General features: G+C 40.3%; 3 protein-coding genes across 6 annotated transcripts in view; 2 read left to right on the forward strand and 1 right to left on the reverse strand.

Moving 5' to 3' along the window:
• The window catches only part of LOC5511886 (anaphase-promoting complex subunit 1), a 50674-nt gene extending 44386 nt beyond the window's left edge, over positions 1–6288 (forward strand). For all 4 annotated transcript variants that reach the window (XM_032381244.2, XM_048730002.1, XM_032381233.2 and 1 more), the window contains 13 exons: positions 21–157; positions 726–812; positions 1089–1206; positions 2002–2079; positions 2150–2217; positions 2892–2964; positions 3036–3083; positions 3764–3850; positions 4080–4175; positions 4891–5010; positions 5124–5199; positions 5541–5657; positions 5773–6288. In XM_032381244.2, the coding sequence (XP_032237135.2) occupies positions 21–157; positions 726–812; positions 1089–1206; positions 2002–2079; positions 2150–2217; positions 2892–2964; positions 3036–3083; positions 3764–3850; positions 4080–4175; positions 4891–5010; positions 5124–5199; positions 5541–5657; positions 5773–5846 (1179 nt within the window). In that variant the 3' untranslated portion in view covers positions 5847–6288. The remainder of the gene's footprint in view (positions 1–20; positions 158–725; positions 813–1088; positions 1207–2001; positions 2080–2149; positions 2218–2891; positions 2965–3035; positions 3084–3763; positions 3851–4079; positions 4176–4890; positions 5011–5123; positions 5200–5540; positions 5658–5772) is intronic.
• Positions 6289–6385: 97 nt separating this feature from the next.
• LOC5511854 (DNA polymerase epsilon subunit 2) lies at positions 6386–9826 on the reverse strand. Its single transcript, XM_001632167.3, has 2 exons — positions 9429–9826; positions 6386–7883 (listed from the first exon to the last, which is right to left on the reverse strand). The coding sequence occupies exons 1-2, from the start codon at positions 9783–9785 to the stop codon at positions 6669–6671; spliced, it is 1572 nt and encodes a 523-aa protein (XP_001632217.1). The 5' UTR covers positions 9786–9826; the 3' UTR covers positions 6386–6668.
• A 203-nt stretch (positions 9827–10029) lies between these two features.
• Positions 10030–12898, forward strand: LOC5511884 (neural Wiskott-Aldrich syndrome protein). Its single transcript, XM_032381218.2, has 5 exons — positions 10030–10191; positions 10266–10521; positions 10712–10748; positions 11010–11088; positions 11398–12898. Exons 1-5 carry the CDS (start codon positions 10155–10157, stop codon positions 11928–11930), a joined length of 942 nt encoding a protein of 313 aa, XP_032237109.1. The 5' UTR covers positions 10030–10154; the 3' UTR covers positions 11931–12898.
• Positions 12899–13245: the final 347 nt, after the last annotated feature.

The following is a 13245-nucleotide window of genomic DNA, read 5'->3' on the forward strand; positions in this document are numbered from 1 at the left end:
CGCCTTTCCTGTTCTTGCAGGTGATGGCAGGATCTGGAAACCTTGAGGTGCTACGAATCACCCGACAACTCCATAAGCGACACTCTGCCGATGTTTCTTATGGCAGCCACATGGCTGTACATATGTCAATTGGCTTGCTGTTCCTAGGCGGTGGAAGGTAAAAAGGATCACAAGGGCGTGACGTATAACAGGGTGTGGGGTATGTAAATAGGGGTAGGGGTTCTCCACATGGCTGTACATATGGCACTTGGCTTGTTGTTCCAAGGCGGTGGAAGATAATAATAGTGACCTTAAGCAAGGACGACGACGAAGGCTAAGACAACGGTATCGAAAAAGATGCGTTCGCACTTGGTGATCAATTCCAATTTAATTGCAATAAAATAAGCAAAATGTTATAGTCGGAGACTAGTATAGAGGAGTTTACAGTCTACATCACTACAGCGGAAACAGGAATGACTTACAGTTAGTTAGTAACCTAGGGTTCGAAATAGGCTTTGAATTACTGGGGTTAATAAATAATGTAAATGTCTAAAGAAACTCAAGTTACTAAGGGTTCAAGTTCTTGAGAGAGCTCGAGATACCGAGGGTTATAGTTTCCCGGGCTCGGATTGCCGAGGGTTCGAGTTACCGAGGGTTTGATTTACCTTTTCCAAGGTTTTGAGTTACCAAGGGTTCGAGTTATCTAGAGTGGTGTGCAGCTAGACATACATCTCTGTATTTTCCAGGTACACGCTGAGCACCAGTGGACCTGCCGTGGCTGCGCTCGTGTGCGCTCTTTACCCGAAGTTCCCCATCTCCAGCACCGACAACAGGTCTCTATCATCACATATATCAATAACAGAAAAGATATCCATGCTAAACAGCCAATCGAAATTCGAAATAAAAAATGACATTTTGTAACAAATAAGCTTAGCCAAAGAGAAACGTTGGGAATGTAACTTTCAAACAAGTTTCCAAGTGTCAGTCGAATAAGCGGAGCGCTGGAACATGATTGGCCGGATCGATGTTTTCAAGTTTAATTTGATTGGTCAACTTTCCCAAAGCTGTTAACAGCTCGTCTTCTGTGTCTTTATCAATTTTTGTTTTAGGTACCATTTACAAGCGTTCCGCCACCTCTACGTGCTTGCTGCCGAGCCACGAGTTCTAGTAACCCGAGAGGTAGAAAACAACACAGCGTGCTATGTCCCCATCCAAGTCACGCTCAAGGTTCGTGTTATGAAGGGGGTGTAGAACAGTAGAATGTCGCTTGATTTATAATGCTTCCCTAAGTGGTCGTTTTATGAAGGTAGTAGGTGAGTTGCGTGCTATGACAACTATGGCAATGTCCAACTCGAAAGGTGAAAAATGACTAAAAGTGTTACAATCCCGTCCAAGTCGCCCTCAACGTTCGTATTATCCAGGGGGAGAAAGAGCAACTAGGTGTTGCATTAAATGGAATGCTTAAGTGGTTGTGTTATCAAGGTAGTAGGTCAATTGTGTTAGAGTTGTGCTGGTTCGTATTGTCAAGGGGGGGAAGAGAAGCTGAGTGCTTCTTAGGGGTGTATTGCTTCACTAAGTAGTCGTGTTATCTAGGTTGAAGGCGAATTGTATTGAGTTGTAAATAACAACGAAGCATGCCCAGCTAAGTCCCACAAGTATGTCTTATCAAGAACACTGACATGAAATACTTGTACCCTAAGTGGTGTATGTCTTATCAAGGGTGTGTCTGTTAGTACACGGAAAACTTGTTCCTTTAGTGGTGAATTGTATGCTATTATTACGTGAAACTCGGAAGGTGAAGAACAATTAAGTGTGTTCCATGCCCAGCTAAGTCAGCGGCGTTGCCAGGATTTTCAACAGGAGGGGGCCCAAAAGGCCCTTTCAAGGCATTTCCCCCTGTATTTTAAATAATGTATCATGCATTTACTCTATTTTTGGCTGGGCTCAACCTGGCCACGCCCTTGCGCATGTTAACAGGTTAAGGGGTGGTCAACAGAACCCTTGTGTTTCTTTCCTCCTCAGAGCACTGAGTTTTACCACGAGACCACGCTCGACATGATTTCACCCTGCATTCTGCCAGAGTACAACCTTATAAAAAAGGTAACGTTTGAAATCATCTACAGTTTGTTTGGAAAGCTCGAGTAAAAAGCCACTAATGTGTTTTTGACAGATTTCAGTCGTGAGCCAGCGATATCTACCAATCAGCATCGATCTCGGCACAGATTCCTCGATTTCAAGGTGAGCTACTGCCACAAAACAACGCTTTAACAGTGACATCTGTTTATTCAAAATACTGTACCCCCTTTAGTTGCCGCTAAAAACGTAACGTTTTTTATAAAAACCACCTGTATGAATTAAAGCAGCATTGTCACCAGTTTACTTCCGCAGGGCCGACGGAAACCGAAAAGAGACTAAAGAATCTATAAGAATCCGCGCTATTAAACAGGCCATCCATACCTAATTATCTACCACTCCTTGAAGAAACTTCCTATAGACACACTGCTTTTACAATTTTCAAATATTTTTCGTGTTTTCCGTTAAAAATCATCGGACATTGTTACGTTATCGACCGGGAGTAAACTGGTGACAATGCGGCTTTAAGCCATCTGCGCCAACAATTTGTCTTAAGAAATTCTGTTTAATCTCTTTTCTAAACTATTACATTGTACTGTTCATACTCAAGTGTTCTACTTCTTGTTAAAACAAGAGAACATCCCAACCCACCAAACTAGATGAAAAATGGGATGATAAATCTTTCTCTTTCTGCAATGAAAAAATTAAAGCGTCGAATGATGGAACAGTGCAGTCACGCCCCATCATGTCTTGTGAAGAAACGCCCTATTCCTATGAAATACTCTTGGGTATCATAATTAATTCACACTTTGTTAAATTTCCTCCCATGTCTGATTCAGATGTCTTTCCAAGTTCGGGACGGTGTTTGTCAAGAGACGAGCTGGTTATCTCTCCTACGCTGATGATCCTAAGGTACTATAAGCTTACCAACAAGTACGTAAAAACCAACCGTAACGTAACGAGAAAATGTATCGCTTTTGCAGGGATATAGGAACCTTCTTGCCAGAACCTTCCCAGAGCAGTCCGACAAGGTATGCTAGACGAATCACCAATAAGTGGGATATTTAAAGGGAAAGTGACGGAGTGACCGGAAGTGGAAGTGACGCCCAAGTCTACCTGAAAACCTAGCCATTTAAAGCTCTATTCTCAGAGCTATACTTAGGTCTTGTTTAAAGAAGTTTTTCCAGAGCTCCGACGCAGCTTGTATCTCCCAAGCAAGCTCTGTACCCTACACGTTAGCCAATGAATCAAGTTTGCGTATAAAACGTACACAATGCATGGTTTACCAAAAAAACGATTTGCCTTTATTAAATATAGAATTTCTGAAATGTGGAATGCTGGAAGCTCCGTCTTTGTGGTGTGCCTAATCATAGTTTCGTTACAAAAGTCCCCACGATGAGCTCCTATAGCTCTTTGGATAATTGAAAGTAAATATTTTTTAAATGAAAAAAATTGTTTTGTTTAGCATCTAATTTTTCTACAGCTTGTCTTTAGTCTTTCTAGATCTATCAGATCATAGATCAGTTTGGTGGCTTGTACCCTCTCCTTGTACGCATGCTTGATAGTAGACAACCCTCTCGTTTGTGTTGCACCTGGGAAACTTGTTGTGTACTCGTAAATTAACAGGCACACAAGCATTAAGGACAGATTTACATGTCACATTTACATGTTTCGGAAGTGTCTAAGGGATGTAATGTTTTATTTTGCTCAGACTGACGTGGTCCGGTCGTTCTCCTCCGAACCTCAGATGGTCACCTTTGCAGGGCTGTTTTGTGATGTCCACTCTGTATGCCGCAAGGTTCGTGACATCTGATTGTGACTAGCACTTATCGCTACTTTTAGTCTTGCACTTTGTCGTAGGTCTTTGTATTTGTCTGAATGAGTTGGGACATAACAAGAATTGTATTTTTACCACAGTACACACGCAAAAAAAAACTGAAAAAGGAATTTTTTCATAAATTTCCTTCGCAAAAATCACTACATTTTGAGGGCGTTCTTATTTGTTCATCGCGTGCTTTTTTTTTTAGGAGAAACAGCAAGCCGCATTTATTGGGGCAGTGTTGCATGAATGTATCACAGATGAGAAACCAGGAGCTATCGGACTCTATATGGCCATTAAACAGGCAAGTAGAAATGGTTAGATCAAGAGGTTTTAAAGTCTTCTATGCAGCAGCCGTTTGACATCAGCAACGCCAACCCTTGAGGACATTATGTTTCGTACCATGACGCCTGGGTTAAGGCCAGGGGCGGATAGACGGCTTGTATCTGATCCAGTGGTTCTTGGTAGGTCACAAAGATCTAAAAATACATCGAGCTGAATTGAATTTGTCGCGTCAGCAAAGTCAAGCAGGAGATGGCACATGGACAGTACCTTCTCCGTAGTTTTTTTTTTTTTTTCAAACAAAGTGACTTTTTAATTTTTTTTGCTCAAAAAGGTGGGGTGGTTATCCACCCAATTCAACCTTCCTGTACCCGCCCTTGAAAGTGCCTCATGAGATAAGGTAGTGGTGCCCAAACTTACAATTCAAAGACGTACGTAGGGGAGTTGGATTAGAGTCAACGCGACTGAATATAATACTTTTTTATAAACTTTTTCAATTTCCGTGCAAGACCATCTCCAGTTACTAGTCTGACAGTTCACAGCTGTTGCTAAGTAAACCTTTTGAGACCCTGATACACCAAAAACTGGTATTCGACTCAAATTTTCGTATACAAATTTTCGTATACAATAAGACTTCTTCGGGCAGAATCCGATATATTTGACCTAGCCTTTCTCAAAGTCGAATTTTCCTGCGAACTCTTATCTAGGCTTATTATTCTTAACTTGTTATTCTACAGGCAGTAGAATCGGTAGAGGCGCATAAAGACCCCATGGCATTGTGGGAACTCAAGCTGGTCCTAAGTTTCTACGGTAACGCCTTTGCAAAAATCATTGCTCATTTTGGCAAAGATGTCAAGGTTAGTGAACAGTTGTTGTGAACAGTTTGTTGTACGTTATTCTCGTCTACATGTCTTTCAATGTCATCCCGTACTGACTACACCCTTTGTGCAATAACTGCCATCTTTATCAGCCGTTGCTAAGTGAGGACTTCGTAACCCAATGCAAAGCTTGTCTGGACAAAACACTCGATCATGCTACACAGACAGGTAATGCAACCGACAGGTAATACGACCACCCAGACATTGTCTAATTGGTCTACCATCCCAGCAGCTAAGGGCACAGTTTTCTTAGTCTTCATGCTTACTTCACCTTTTTAGCTGTTGGATAATTTTTCCGGTTTTTTATTCACACTACTTAGTTTATGTGATGTTCCATCAGCAGAAAAGTAACTAGATGCTTTTCTTGACTTAGAAAAATTCTACCTTAACTTGCTCTTCCAGTGGATATCCCTCTGTTCTAATGTTACCTGCACCTGTAGGATGCATCCATTGCTCTTCTCTAACTTTGCCTACACTATATTCCCAATCTAACATTGTACTTTTTCCAGGCAATATCCCTGTCTCGTCATCCCTTGATTCATTAAACAGCAGTCTGCAAGCAGTGGAGTTCGCAATTCACCACGACCTACCACCTCCCCACAAACAGCCACTATCTGCATTACAAGGTAACGCTTTGTCACAGATGCATCAGCCCAGCACCTGGGTGATAGTGTGATGGGGCCATACCGAGATAACTAAGCATTAAATACTACCTTGATTGTAACCAACTTTTTTTTTTAGGCTTATCATTGGTTGATGCTGTAAAGAACTCAACCATCCCCACACCTGCTTTGGTCAGGCTGGCTTTGCCATGATGAATCAGCAACTCTGAATCACAGACCAAAGAAGACTATCTCAGAAAATTGAATGCTGTATAGTTAGGAATTTTGAGTATTTTGTAAATAATAAAGACATTAAAAAATGCATAGACTTCTATAAGTTTTTTACAACATATATCACAGACAAGTAGCTAAGGGTGGACACAGTGGTGAAGACCTCCTCGACAATCAAAAACAGAAAAATTGCTAAAACGTCCTAGCTGTGCAACTAGCATTTTACTCTCCCATATTTTGCCCTGATATGCTATAAGCTGTATTTTTAATGAAAAAATAAGCAACCATAAACTTGTGCTGCGATTAGCACAGCAAAGAGGGATAAGTAGTGGGACAGCAAAGCATTGTTGGAAAGCTTGGATACCTCTATCCAGGTACAGTGGTGTTTCACTTTTGTTAAATAAACATAAAATTGAAAGATGTATCTATTTTTGTTGATTTTTTTCTTTTGTTAATTCAGCTCAAAAATAGACAGGGGTTAATAACAGATTTCATCTACAGAACACTCAAGAATCTAGTTATTGTAGGTTGAACTTTTTATTACTTTATTCAAATTTTTATTAGTAGGGGGCATTGGTTCCCCCCCCCCCCCAATATTTTTAAAAAATTATAAGGGAATGACCAGAAGGGGCGTGGCTATGCCCCCCCAATATTTCCTTAATGTTCTGTATTGTGCCCCCCCCCCCCCCAATCTTACATGGGCTGCTACGGCTCTGGTAATCTATAAACTTGGTCTGTTTTTTTTTTTTTCACAATCTTCAGCTTCCTTGCTTGATACTGTAGCTTCTTTAATCTTTACAGTTCTTAGTCTGATATTTTACAATCTTCAACTTCCTTGCTTGATGGCCAATAAACCTTGAACATAAAGTCACTACGAGGGAAGGATCCAGGATTGGTGCTTTGACAATCAAGAGCAGAACATGTATAGGGGTCATACTTATCTGCAAGGATAAGCAGATCAGGGATAGGGTACACCCTCAGGGACGCATCGTAACCCCAGTAGACTGGTCTCACATGCAGTGGAAGTGGACAAAGGTGCGCTTGAGCAAGAAGAGTCTTTAGCAATTGGTTGGGGATGTCTTTCATATCTGATGGCAAATGAAGTGAATTACGGCACATTTTGTTGGTGAGATCTTCCCTAAAAATCACTACCTCCTGAGTGCAGTACTGGATGCGGCAAGGGTTGCTGGCAAAAGTTGCATTGGGAATCTTGGTTGTGACCACTTGGCGTAAAGACTCTGGTATCGGTGGCCGCGGTAGGATGTTCCCTGGACCAGGGTCTTGCGGTCCGGGTATAAACAGGAACCTGCTCTGCTCCACAAGGGAAGGAAACTCAGCAACCATGCTTGCAAACACTTGCAAAGACTCTTTCAGTATTTTATACTGATCGGGGCCATAAGGCTGGGAATTGAAATTTCCGCAAAGTATGAAAAGGGAGGGCGGCATTGTGGAATAACCAGTCAGTAGGGTTCTAAGTTTTTCCATGACTCTAGGTTGATCAAGATGAACGTCAGACATAATCACAAACATGGCATCCTTGTTCTCACGCTCCATTTCTTTTAGTTTACTGGAAGCTTTTGCACAGGAAGTAGAAGGGCCACCAAAGAAGTTAATATTCCCAAACTGGGCCCTTGTGACCTTGCTTGGCTCTGCAGGGGGGAAACCAATTGCTGTGACATGGAAAATCTCATCATCGTAGTTCCCTTCAGCAAGAACAAAACAGTTCTCTGTGTATAAACCTGTGTGAAATTTCACTTCAGTAATGTCTAATTCCACAGCACCTGTAGGGTCCTCTAAGTAGAATTTGCCCTCTTTTATTTGGGTCAGCATTCCAAGGACAATGACATTGCCAAGGCTACCGGTACTACCCAGAAGGTACTCAACGGTCTTGAGGTCAAATTTATCTGAAGTCTGGTTTTGTTTGACAGCCTCTAAGTCCCCAACGTTAGAAAAGAGCTCATGGCGAATGGTGCGCTGCTGGATGACAGTATAGCGCTCCTTATACAGCTCTGATTTTACCTGTAACAAACAATACAATGTGATTAGCACTTAAAGCATGACAATTAGCCACCCTATGTTATTGTTTATAATTTAAAAAATACAGCAGTTTATTTGCAAGGAAACTTAAAAATTACAATCTATAAATGAAGTGTGATATGTTGTTGACGATATTTGATTGATAATATCTTGGTTACTTAGTTGAATTAGCCGATGGAAGTGGATGCTTTGTGTAACTCGGAATTGAGCGGGAGCATCTTTAAAGTTATTATCTTAATGGGTAATGGATAATTGTCTCAACAAAAATTGAAGAGTTTACTATTTTAAATGAAATAGGCCATGAAGTCATTCAGACTCGAGGGGCAATTTAAAATATTAAAACAAATTTTCTTGGCCACAATCACACTTACGTACTTATTTATGAAAAGTATACTCATCTTATATCTAATCTGCTAAGGAAAAAGTGTGTGCCATCTTTCACAGTAACTTCGTGGTTTTCAAGCAAATCACAGTTAATGTTCAGACAAAAAAAAAAGAATAAAGCACAAAGTTGACAAGATATCACTTTTTGAAGACTTTTGTTTGCGTCTTGCACGACATCAAGTGCACGAATTTTGTAAACAATCATTTCAAGAGGTTTTAAAACTGCCACAATAGTATCTATTAAATACTTAAATATTAGATTAAACTATAGAATAAAAACTGATTTTAAACAACTTTCAACTTCCATTTGCTGTTAGATTCAGTTCTGATATCCTGTCGGTCCATGTTTTCTTTGTAAATATGACTTTACTTATTAATACGAGAAAACAAATCTCAAGCTTAGCAGATCATACCTTATTCGTATCACATTTCACAGAAAATAGTATGGAACCCACCACCAAAAATACAACCAAGACTGGGCCGATGAAGCAAGGATTCGTGCTTTTCAATGCCCATACAAACGTGTTGGGAAAAACTTTGATTGCATTTGCCTTGAAGGTAGACGGCAAACTTTCATGAATTTCCCGCCAAACACTCTGAACACAGGGCCCCCAATAAGGCAGAGAAAAATGAGGGAAATATTTTGGGCATAGTTTTTTTATAGCGTAGCTTATACAATTTATTATAGAATAAAATAAAGAAAATTTATAATGAAACTTGATATATTGAATATCGGTAGCAATCTGTTATATTCAGGGGTGGATCTAGCTTTTTGCTGAAGGGGGGGTTTGGTTCAGTGGCAAAGGAGGGAGTGGATATTTTTTTGTTACATATGGCTTTCTGGCAGCCCAAAAGAAGGGGGGGAACACCCTAAACCCTCCCCCTAGATCCACTACTGATATTGGTTTATTTCTAATATGATAAGAGATCCTATGCTTCAAGTTTTGGCAAAACATGGGGGGATACACTTTTCAAATCAAATTTATATGGTCATTATATGATCATGATGTATCTGTTTCTTTTTTCAGATCAGATAGTGGCTCTAATGTCTTTTATGAATTATAAACGTGAATGTTTCACGGGTACCCACTAGTATTTCTTAATTTTGTAAAACCTGTGGCTGTGTTGGATGGTCTTTCGTACCTCGGCATTGGGGTGTAAAGCTGATCTCCCAGAGACAGGGAAAAACTTCTTCCTCTCTGAATTAAACGCAAACGTCGGCACATCAAATGCATCGATGATACAAAACGCTTTATCGCTATCTTCGGATGGGTCCCGGCTACACTCTTGAACTGCCGTCTCGACAACTTCGCGGTCTACAAGCGTTGAGCTCAGAGGCTGTTTTTGAACAGTCTCGACGATTTTTTCTAACCAGTCTTCGATCTCTGGCTCTGATAGAGGCACAAGGACATCTCGGAGGTATTTAGTCGCATCACTTTGCAAAGAAAGTCCGTTAAGGCGAAAAGTCGAGAGTACTTTTTTCCTTAGTGGATCCGCCATTTTGGAAAAGTTGATCAAATTTGGCGGGAAAATTGCAGCCTACTGCGCATAACCGGAAGTCCAGAAAAGATTATATCAATATTTATCATGTATAATCAGTAACAGGTAACTATACCCAATTGATTGTTTGTATGTACTTGATGAATAATGGATGTTTAGAAATTTGCAAAAAAATAGACTAAGAAAATCTAAAAAAATTAAATTGTCCTTAATAACCGGAAGTCAAATCCAAAGTGACGTCATCGTAAACATTTGTCACAGCTTCTTGGTCAGGAATAAATTTGAGTCAGTTGTGAAATTGGAATTATTCGACCGAACAAGCTATTATTTTATAGAATCTCAAGCTGATGAGCTTGGGAAAGCGGCAAAATGGGCACTATTAAGTCAGGATGGCTCAAGAAACTCAGTAAGTTTAAACCTTGAACAGAATTCTCGAAAAATGCCTCCGATTCTGACCCGATTTTGGTTCTCTTTTCTCAGGCGGTTTCTTCAAGAATACGTGGAAAGACCGCTACTTTGTTTTGTATCAAAATGGCGATTTCTGTTACTATCAAGATCCCAAGGATACAGAGGTCGACGGCAGAATTAATATGAGGAGCGAATGTAAGCGCATAGCTGTGGGAAATTCGGTTGGTGACGGAGTCCAGAAAGCACCGAAAGATATTGACACCTTGTTTAGTGTTGTTTCTATTGAACGGACGTGGTTCCTCGTTGCCGAGTCAGCCTCTGATGCAAGGTGTGTTCGGTTCTAATCCTTTACAAATGTTTGCCATGACACGCTTTCTTGTGTACGCAATGGTTTAGCTACTGTATTTATTTTTGTTTGTACTGTAATAGAGATGCATAATATTATTCACAATCGTTTTGTTCTTTTCATCTAAACATTCTTAATAGTCTTTCCTCTTATTTTTTGTATCCTGTTATAGAGATTGGGTGGCGGCTTTGCAACAAGCGAGATCGCCAGTAAGTATCTGATAGTAGAAATATGACAAGAAGGAAGCGACATTGATTGAGATATTAGGCTGGTCTCTGCAAACATTATACAGGATGTACCCAGAATTCTTTTATACCTACTAATGGATCAGGTCTACAATTTGGCTCATCCAGTTTTTCTGGTTTATCAAGACTGCCAAGGTGTGCACTATGCCACCTTGTTTCATACCCCCAACTTGGAGACCCAGTAACTTTGTAACACCCCTTAATTTTGTGCATTTTATTTTGTAGGCACCGTCCTACCCTACTGCCAGCACTATGACCACAGGTCCTCCAACATCACAACCTGTGGCATATGGATACCCTACTGGTAAATATACTGTCACCAAAGAAGAAACCTATTAATACAGAGCTGTTGCAAGCCTCAACTATTTGGGGTCATGACAGAAAATATTAGGGCAATGTGATATTAGGGGTATGTGACCCCATCCCCTGCTGTGGCCCTTGTAATGAGGACGATCTTGGGACTTGCAAAACAGTTCTTTTCAGTGTTGTCCTTATTAGGAATTGAAAGTAATGTATGGAGTTTTCTTTTATCAGGAATTTTTTTCAATTAGGTGTTGTTATTATCTGGTGTTCTTACAGAGGGCTCCAGTAAATGGAAGCTTTTTCTTTTTAGGACCTCCACCACCATACAGCCCCATCCCTCCACAAGTACCTTACCCAGGAGCTGCAGGCCCACCAATGCCACACCCTACAGCATCTGTTTATCCCCCGCCTGGTGGTTACCCACCAACTTCATATCCACCACAGCCATACCCAGCGCAACCTTACCCACAGCAAGGCTATCCTCCACAGCCTCCACCCCAAGCATATCCACAGCCAGGATATCCACCACAGGGATACCCACCAACTGGCCCCTACCCCCAAACCCAACCTGGTTATGCTGGTGCCACGCCCCAAGCACATTACCCCCAGCAGCCATATGCTGGCGCCCAGCCACAACAGACTGTTTACGTGCAGCAGCCAACTAAGAGCAAATCTAAAGGAAACAAAATGCTGATGGGTGCAGGTGCAGGGGCGCTGGGTGGGGCTGCCATGGGGTACATGTTAGGAAGGGCAACAGGTGGATTTGGTCATCATGGTTTTGGAGGATGGGATTCTGATCATTCCTGGTCCTCTGGTGGAAGTTTTGATTGTGGTTTTGATTAATTGGTCTCACATGCAGTGGAAGCGGACAAAGGTGCGCTTGAGCAAGAAGAGTCTTTAGCAATTGGTTGGGGATTGGAGGTTGGGATTCTGATCATTCCTGGTCCTCCGGTGCAAGCGTTAGATGTGGTATTGGTTCTGACTAATAACAATTTTGAATTCCAAACAATCTACAATAAGACTTTCAGCTATGAGACAATATTGGCTAACATTTTGTTGTTTATTGCCAATGATCCAACTCATAGATGTGGTAAAATCTGTAGATAGGTCAATGTACCAGGGACTAAATAGTGCAAGCATAAAATAAAAGCATTAAATGCAGGGTGCCATAAACTGTATTTTCCATTATATAAAAGGGTTATGTAGGATGCATCAAGATTAAGAGAAGGTTATGTAAGTTGTGTCTTACATAATGGAAAATACACCTCATATACATTTCAATGAAGGTTGTCAGTGCGAATGGTGAATGGCAATTGCCAAATGGCAGGGTAGTAATTATTTGTAAAAATAAAGGTGATAAATAAACTTAAGCTATACCAGAACCATATAATAATTATATTAAATGGATAGCAGTATGTATTATTTATATTTTTCTAAATTGGAAACAAATATTGTGGGATCCATGAGTCCTTTCGGTCGTAGAACTGCCATTTATCAATGAGCATTTGCACTGACAACGTTTTTATGAAATAGGTGTATGTCATATGGATAAAAAGTGAAAAGCTCATCAATGCTGGCTACTATTGAGTAAACATTCCTTAAATAGGGTGTTCTCTTTAAAAAGGTGGTGTTTTATCAGGATTTACACAACTTAGGTTTGAATATGCAGTTAGCAGGTGTTGAAATACAATACTTTTATCAGAGGAAAAGAGAGGGCCAAATAACATTTCTTGTATAGCTTATAAATGCAAACTAGCAAAAATATTTTGTGGTTGTATAGCTTTTAAAAATAAAACATGTCTTAAACAGTACAATGCACACCTATAAACAAGGTATTATCAAATGTCCTTATTATAATAATACAGGTATCCAGAAGATTAACTAATCTCTATATAATCACTGTAAGAGTACCACTTACTGTTAACATGATAGTGGAATGAGTTATATTATTATTGGAATGAGTTATATTATTTCTCTGTATCTGTTCAGAATACCAGAAACAAATTTCAGTCATTTTGGAAGGAAATCATCCAGCTTTTTATTCTGGGATGACTCAACACAAACTTTTCATACTGGTATCATGTGAACACAAGATGAACTTCATTCCAGCATCACCACTCTCAGTCATCACCAATGATTCAATGTCAAACAATTTCAG

The sequence above is a fragment of the Nematostella vectensis genome, chromosome 7 (genome assembly GCF_932526225.1).
Source record: "Nematostella vectensis chromosome 7, jaNemVect1.1, whole genome shotgun sequence".
NCBI lineage: Eukaryota > Metazoa > Cnidaria > Anthozoa > Actiniaria > Edwardsiidae > Nematostella > Nematostella vectensis.

Coding starts and splice junctions, on each gene's coding strand:
- LOC5511854 (XM_001632167.3), bottom strand. CDS start 9,785: ATGGCGGATCCACTAAGGAAAAAAGTACTCTCGACTTTTCGCCTTAAC. Junction 7,884..9,428: donor CTTTACACCCCAATGCCGAG/GTACGAAAGACC, acceptor TGTTTGTTACAG/GTAAAATCAGAGCTGTATAA.
- LOC5511884 (XM_032381218.2), top strand. CDS start 10,155: ATGGGCACTATTAAGTCAGGATGGCTCAAGAAACTCA. Junction 10,522..10,711: donor GAGTCAGCCTCTGATGCAAG/GTGTGTTCGGTT, acceptor ATCCTGTTATAG/AGATTGGGTGGCGGCTTTGC. Junction 10,749..11,009: donor TGCAACAAGCGAGATCGCCA/GTAAGTATCTGA, acceptor TTTATTTTGTAG/GCACCGTCCTACCCTACTGC.